The 8,204-nt window shown below is 41.6% G+C and overlaps 1 protein-coding gene across 1 annotated transcript; it reads left to right on the top strand.

Annotated features, from left to right (window-relative positions):
• Nucleotides 1-180: 180 nt before the first annotated feature.
• Nucleotides 181-7,622, top strand: LOC117299528 (di-N-acetylchitobiase-like). The gene is made up of 7 exons (XM_033783076.1): nt 181-382; nt 1,295-1,433; nt 2,684-2,886; nt 4,214-4,385; nt 5,592-5,689; nt 6,333-6,497; nt 7,116-7,622. The coding sequence occupies exons 1-7, from the start codon at nt 221-223 to the stop codon at nt 7,329-7,331; spliced, it is 1,155 nt and encodes a 384-aa protein (XP_033638967.1). The 5' UTR covers nt 181-220; the 3' UTR covers nt 7,332-7,622.
• The last annotated feature ends 582 nt before the right edge of the window (nt 7,623-8,204 follow it).

Raw genomic sequence — 8,204 nt, forward strand, 5'->3', positions numbered from 1 at the left:
ATGGTAACCTGTCGTGCTTACAGTGGTTTTTGCGTAGCAGTAGCAACAGACTACAACATTGCTCTTTATATTGTGTAGTTAGTGCTCAGAATTCCCTCGTAGAACAATAGGCGCTTGAACCTCGTTCGAAGTACACGTTCAGATATACACATTTTATGTATTTTACTTCCGTCTTTGCATACACACCACACGCGCCCCGCACAGCGCACCATTTGTAAACATGGAGTTCTCGAAGATTTGTGAAGTGTTTGGAATCTTTCTGCTTTGTAGCTTGCTAGAAGTACAATGTCTAGTCATAGAGGAGACTGTAAAAGAAAGCAGCGACTGTCCGTGCTCGGATCCTGGGCTTTGTGATGTGATCAAAACACCACCGAGAAAAGAGGTAATTTAAAACGTGGCAAATGCAATGTACTCGTTGTAACTTATAAAACAGTACAGACAGGGAATCCGATAACAGTTCTACTAGACAGTACGTAGCCTACTACTACTTCAAGTACTGGTACGGTCCAAGTACATGTACTACTACCTACTGTAGTACTACTGACCTGTCAGAGGACTGTGGTTGGACCATGGATATTTCTACAGTCTCCATGTATTTCTACCTCATCTGTCCATCATGGCCATGCACTTCTTCTTCTTCTTCCTTTAAAGTGCTGCTTCAGAAAATTTGAAGATTACCGCACTGTGGCTGGGCGCACGCTAGTCTTGGTTCAGGACTCTCCTGGATTTGTAACAAGAAAGTGCGCTATCACCCCCAACGCGCTATCAACCACGAACCGCTTTCACAGGAGAGTCTTGGCACATTCGTTAAATCTCCCCCCAAAACCGGGGGGAAACATAATTTGTTTATCCTGGCCGTCTTAGAATGGATTGTTGTCCCTTCCTCTTCCTTCCTCCATATCCCGTACCTGTCCTGTACCCTTTTGTCTAATCCCGCTCCTCTAGTTACCCTGTACTTAAGTTACCTTTTTTGAAGTCTTATTATCCTTTGTTTTACTTGTATGTATTTGTTTTTGACACTGGCCGAATAAATAATAATAATAATAATAATTAAGCAGAAGGTATTGCAAAACAAATTTTGCTTCACAGGAATGAGCAGGATGCCAGTCACAAAATGTACATGTCACATGCTAGTTTGGTTGAGAATAGTAACCTTATTCTGGTAAGCATGTTTTTATTATGCTTAGCTCATTTTTGTGCTTAAGCAGCTCTTTGAAATTGGGCCCAGATCCTTAGGTTGGTAAGCAGTTTGCAAAGTCAGCTAATTCAATTTTCTTATTCTATTATTCCTCAGGTTTTTGGTTTCTGGGTCGGTGGCAGTGAATGGATGAAGTATGATTGGAATGCACTGACGACAGTCGTGATGGTCGGCCACTACGACGCCAAAATGATGTGCTATGCTCACTCAAAGGGAGTAAGAGTTACTCTCCTAGGTTAGTTGAAAACATCTTTCAAGCTAGAGAAATAAATAATACAAATTTGGGAGGCTAATCATCCTTACTGAGAAGTTTAACTGAGAAGGGCGCTGCTACTACATGTACGTGTTCGAGAAGCAGGCATGCAAGGGCGCCTTTGGCAGCCAGCCATATCGACCCACTTTGACCTCTAAGCACAGCCAGGGATTGAAAGTGTTTAATTTTTCCTGAGTCAGGAAAACCGGATGGTCTGGAAAACCCTCGTGGCACAGCAGAGAACCAACGCACAACTCAACTCACATGTATGGCCCTGGCCGGGTTGTCGAACCAGGGTCACCCTGGTGAGAGCCGAGCGCTTTACGCACAAGCCAACCATGCCCCCTGTGAGATGTTGTGTTTGAAGGCAAAGTATACTGTTGGTTTTTGGAATTGTTTGACTGATTAATCCTTCATGAATGATTATACAATACAACTTTGTGAAGATTTCAACAAACGGTAACAAACTGTAAAGTTTGATTGGTCGAGAACCAATCATGTGGCGTGCAACAAAAACGCATGTTACATGGCTCAGGGGTCGGGTAACATGAAAAGTGATCGTGATGGACACTGGTGTACATCACCTTGATCGTTCCCAGTGTTGGTCGAAACACCCGCGGGTTGGAGGGAACAGAAATCTTTTTTGTTCGTCTGCTTATTAAACAATGAATATTTCGTTGTAATAATGTTTGAAGATTACACCAGAACTTTGAGAAGAGGAATATTAATGTTACCGAGGTATAAGAAAACAATCGTTGCATGCTGTGATTGGGGTCCATGGGTTTTGTACACCCTGGGTGTACAAAACGCAATGGACCCCGTCACAGCGTGCAACAATTGTATTTATGTCACCTAAGATCAGGAGTGGATCTTTGATCAGTAGAGTGTTGGTTCCAGTCCCAGTCGTAACTCTTAATTGTGTCCTTAAGCAAGACACAATAAACGTTATTGCTTCGTCCTTTGGATGAAACGTGAATGCACAAAAAAGAACCAAGTAACGGCTGAGTCATACTGCAGCGAAAGCGAAAAACGTTAGCGATCACGACGCATACTATTGGTTGATTTGCTCCACGCAGAATACGCACACCCTCATTCAGCCATTCCTTTTATCTTTCTCAATTGTGTTTGTTCAAGAGCCTTTTAAGTTTCAAGTATCTTATCAGGCATTTGCTAACTCTAACTTAAATAACAAAGTTTCTCTTCTCTTACTTGTTTTCTACTCTTACTTGTAGGAAACTTTCCTTTGGCCAATCTGAGTAGTGTGTCTGATAGAAACAAGTGGATCATAGAGAAGGTGGCAATGGCCGTCGATCTCCACCTCGATGGCATCAACCTTGACCTCGAGAATCCAATCGATGCGTCTCAAGCTCCTTTACTGACGTCCTTCGTGGATGAAACAACGAAAGCTTTCCACCTATCCATTCCGAACTCTCAGGTAAATTGGAGCAGGGTTTGGGAAAGGGGTGTAAAGAGCTCTTTGAAAACAAATCCTCAAAGATAACTATCACAGGTTCAAATTCTACCCGATATATGCTTGTGGATTTTGTTCATCAACCTTGATGCACATGATCAGTGAAGCGATAACTATTTAAATGTTTCTCGATGATGACTACAGCAAGCTAGTCGAAACGTTGAGACCAACCCAACACCTGACTCCACGGCAGTACAGTTAATTACGATCCTATAAGCTAAAGTAGTAGTCCCAGCCTATTTCTATACCATCCGCCCAGGAGAGTTCTTTTCAGATCTGAGAAGTCTCCCGACACCCGAACAATCTACGCCGCGGTAGTAGAATTAAGCAAGACAGTTCTCTAAAAACAAACTCTACCTGGCAAGTAGATACACACATGGTGTTACCGCAAACCAAATAAATATTGATACCTCACCATGCAATGCCTCAAATCCTCTATGCTGAAATGTTGGTATGAGTATTCACCTTACATCACCCAGCCGGACAGCCGCTTCAAGGTGAGGGCAACACTGATTTGGATTATTGACCCAAATCAACTGCAATCAGGGGCTCATTGCCTACTACTCCTGAGGCTGAAACAGGTCTATCCCCTTCAAAGTCCATAATGGTGTACTCATAGGTATTATCCACTAGGAGCCAGCCGTCGATTTCACAAAACTCTTCCTAAATTAAGACTAATCTCAGGACTTAGGACGAGTCCCAACCCTGCACTGTAGCATGCAGACCTTAAGATTAATCCTAAATTAGGAAGAGTTACTCGTCTTAACTCGAGATAAAATTAACACGAGTCCTAACTCTTTGTGAAATCGACGGCAGGCTGGTAGAGCAGAATGTGTTGCGCGAAAGACTCTGCCGGAGTCGATATGTCAGGCCATTAAAGACAGTGGACTCTATTGGTAATTGTCAAAGACTAGTCTTCACAGTTGGTGTATCTCAACGTATGCATAAAATAACAAACCTGTGAAAACTTGAGCTCCATCGGTCGTCAAAGTTGCGAGATACTAATGACAGAAAAAACACCTTTGTCACACCATGGTGACACGAAGTTGTGTGCTTTCAGATGCTTGATTTCGAGACTTTAAATTCTAAATCTGAGTTCTCGAAATCAAATTCGTGGTAAATTACTTCTTTCTTGAAAACTACGATACTTATGAGGGAGCTGTTTCTCACAATGTTTTATACTATCAACCTCTCCCCATTACTCCCCAAGAAATGTTTTATGATAATAAATATTTTGAGTAACAACCAATAGTGTCCATTGCCTTTTAACTATTTATTGCTTTGTAAACAGGTCACCTTTGATGCTGCTTGGTCGTCAGGCTGTATCGATGGCCGTTGCTATGACTACGTAGGGATCGCTAAGTCATGTGACTTCCTCTTTGTGATGTCATACGATGAACAGAGTCAGATATTTGGACCGTGTATCGCAATGGCGAATTCACCCTACAACAAAACAGCTTATGGTATGTTCAAAATTGAAAGTTTTTTAAATTACCAGGGGCCGATTTCACAAAGATCTAAGATTGTTCGTAACTGCAAATCAATCATAGTTGCTTAGTAAAATGTGGTGTCACAATACAAATCACTATGGTCATTGCGATGAATTTTATTTTTTTGTTAAATCGGGCGGTAATCACGAAACTTAACTAAGTGGAGTACTTAAGTTTTCACTTAAGTCTAAAGCACCCCGCCAACTTATGTGGGGCGCTTAAGTAGCTATTCACAAAACATCCAAGTACCCCACTTAAATCTAAGAAAGTTAAGTTGTTTAGATCAAGTAAGTGGTCTCACAGGTTAGTATATTTATTTACTAACCTCCAGGACCTGTTTCGTGGCATGAGGATGGATTTAGGAATTTGAAAACAGAATTCAAAAATACCTCAGACAGTTTCACTATTCCTAGTGGTGGAGAGCGCATCATGTGGGTGTGTATAAACCTTTGTTTATGACCAGTAAAAAGTGTTGAAACATGGGCGTGACACCTGTACTTATAAGACAGTTTCTTCATTCCCATTGGACGAGAGCAACGGCCGGGACAGTTGTGCCACATCACGCGATACGCGCGACGCCCACAGCATTCACTTATTAGGAGTTGTTTAACCGAGGGCCTTGACTGGGCCTTACCATTTTATAGCTGGAGGGGTGTTGTGTTGAAAGTATAATTTTTGCATTTATTTACTTTTTGACCATAAGTGTTGATTTTTTTTGACCGAAAAGGTATTTATGAATGGTTATCAAAGTGAGTTGAATCGGTTTTCAACTAGTGGTTTAAACCTGTTGAGGCCTGGTTCTTGATAATTTACCTCGACTTCGTCTCGGTAAAAATTATCTAGATTCAGGCCTCGCTCATGTCGTTGGGATTAAACCACCAGTTGAAAACCTCTTCACCACGCATTGATTCCCTTCCTTCATGTACTTGTATTAGGCATAAGACCAAGGCCGTGGATTTGAAAATGGGCCTTAGTTTTTCAACGGACAAGTTTGCCAATCATGTTTTTGTTTGTGGCACAGGCTGTATACTCCCCAGTGAGCTGAGATGGTTTAGGGAATGAAATGGCCCAGTGATCAGGGTAGTAATGTTAAATGTTGCAAGCTCTTTGAGACGTACGTGTATAAAGCGCTATATAAAAAATGAATAATATTATTATTATTACTTTATTTTCTGTCAGGTGTTGAGATGTTTTTGAAGCTTGGGATACCAGCTAAGCAGCTGGTACTTGGCGTTCCCTGGTATGGTTACGACTACAAATGCAACAGTCTTAGCAAGGTAAATCACAGTTTCTTTATAACAAATGTGTTTTTTTGACTGTCTGACCATTAAAATACAATTTAAGGTGCTGTTCTTTTGAGTGGTGGATACACAGACTGTGCCAACCTGCAATATGATATAATGTAGGCTAGTTAATGCATCGAAACAGCACACAGTCAACCCTCCTATGTCTTGCCATTCAATATCATTAACTATGAGCCTGGCTGGTAGAGCACTAACTTCCCATGTTTAAGTGCCTTTCTCAAGGGCACAAGTGTCATGACTGGGTGTTAAACCCACACTCTGCTGCTGGCAACACCAGAGCTCGGTGAACTTAGACCGCCCGACCACGACACACTAAAACAGTTATCACAAAAGCGAAAGTTGAATACGAATACAAAATAAAGGATGCAGACTGCCTCTAGCTACTGGGCAATCTCGGTGGTCTAGTTGGTAAGACACTGCTCTAGAATTGTAGAGGTCGTGGGTTTGAAGTCCGTTCAAGAAATATGCTTGTGGATTTTTTTCACAGAGCTCGGGAAAGTACTGCTAACACACATCGGTGTATATGGGTAGAACCAAAATAAATATTCTTTGACTTTATCCCTGATGTAAGTTTCCGTCCAAAAAAATCATTGTTATTGGGTTTTTTTTTTCACAGAGCAATGTTTGTGCAATTGAACACGTACCATTTAGAGGAGTGAACTGCAGTGATGCAGCAGGAAAACAGATCAATTATGGAGGGTTGATGCAATTGCTGGCGAAGAACGCGACAAGCGGGCCACTGTTCAACACCACGTATTTGGCTCCATTCTTTAACTACAAGGTAAGAAATTAGATAATGACTAATCTTTTACGTTCGCTTTGTGTATCAAGGGGACTGATAGTTTAGGGATAGTGTGAATAACTACTGGGGAACCAAGCTTTCATGCTGCTTCCGGTTGCAGACTCTGGAATAGTTTACCTTACAGCATCAACCACTCTAGCTCACTAGCAGTCTTCAAGAAATCTCTAAAAACCCACTTGTTCAACTGATTTGTTTGCTTATTTTGTTTATTCCATGCATTTTGCTCATTAGCCTATGTGTACAGCGCTGTGGTACTTTCCCTTGTTAATTGGAGCGCTTTATAAATACCTTGTATTATTATTAGTCCTATTATTTTCGGAACGTATGGAGAATGAGTTCTGTGTGATGGGGGTATAACATACATCATGGGACGGTTATAATTGGTCTAGTTGGTAGGACACTGCTCTAGAATTGCAAAGGTTGTGGGTTCGAATCCCAACCGAGTAATATGCCTGTGATTTTTTTCTTCACAGGACTTGGGGAAAGTACTGAGTATACAGTGCTAACAGTACTAACACGCATCGGTGTATATGGGTAAACAAAATAAATAAAATTATCTAACTGTACCTTTTCACTTTTTTTTTTTTAAATTTGAAGGATTCCAAAACTGATAAGATGCACCAGATATGGTACGACAACCCGAAAAGTTTAACGGCACGCTACGAGTACGCCAGTAAGATGAAGCTTAGAGGAGTAGGGATGTGGAACCTGGACACCCTAGACTACAGCGATGACCCAACAGCCCAGGACCAGACTAAAGCCATGTGGAAGGCCATCGGAAAGTACTTTCTCGACGGAAATGAAGTCTTTTAAGAATTTATTGTAAATAAAAACGTTAATGTTGGGTGAGTAAACACTTGAAGCCGTTGTGGCAGGAGATCCCCTTGGGTTTAGGTCCCCCCATACGGCGACCTGTGTACAAACTTCTTCAGATAGCGCCCTCTTTTGAATCCTCTTCCTACAGCCCACGTTAATTTTCCCATGATGGGGATCGAATCTCCGGCAGACAGAATTCCCTGGACACCGTCACTGAAATCTTGTTTGAAATTGTTCAGGTACGACTATACTTGATGAACAAACATCGAGTTATATATAAAAACTAGAGTCAGCACTGGCCTAAATAGGCGACCTGGCATGCGCGCATGCAGCCATTTTCTAAGTTGACAAAAAAGCATCGCTCAGCATGTGTTGTGCGGCCATTTTGTAAGTTCACAAAACAGCATCACGCCAGCTTTCAACAAACACAAATTCCAACATGTACTTCATATTCAACGCGCGTTCAGAATGGTGCGCGTGTTGCGTTTGTGCATGCAGCATCCCCAGTGCGCCCTCTAGTTCTTATATATAACTCTATGTGAACAAACAACTAAAGTACTGGGTACCAACTGAAGACCAACTTATAACGTAATAAACTGCATGAGCTTTCGTTGCAACAACCACTTCATCGGATGCAATGAAGGGGACAAGCAATGCACATGATTTGTAAACAAGAAAGTAATCATGGTGAATAAATCCAATAGCCAAAAGTTGAGTCAGTGACTCAAGAAAATACTCCTGAACAAACGATCTTCATCATGGAACCCAGACAAAATTATAATTTGTAGCTTCAGGTTAGCTTTTGAATTATCAGATACTTTTGTTGGATGAACCTTTCTCAATTACCCAGGGAGACCCCTAGATTTTACA

The sequence above is a fragment of the Asterias rubens genome, chromosome 14 (assembly GCF_902459465.1).
Source record: "Asterias rubens chromosome 14, eAstRub1.3, whole genome shotgun sequence".
Taxonomy (NCBI): Eukaryota; Metazoa; Echinodermata; class Asteroidea; order Forcipulatida; family Asteriidae; genus Asterias; species Asterias rubens.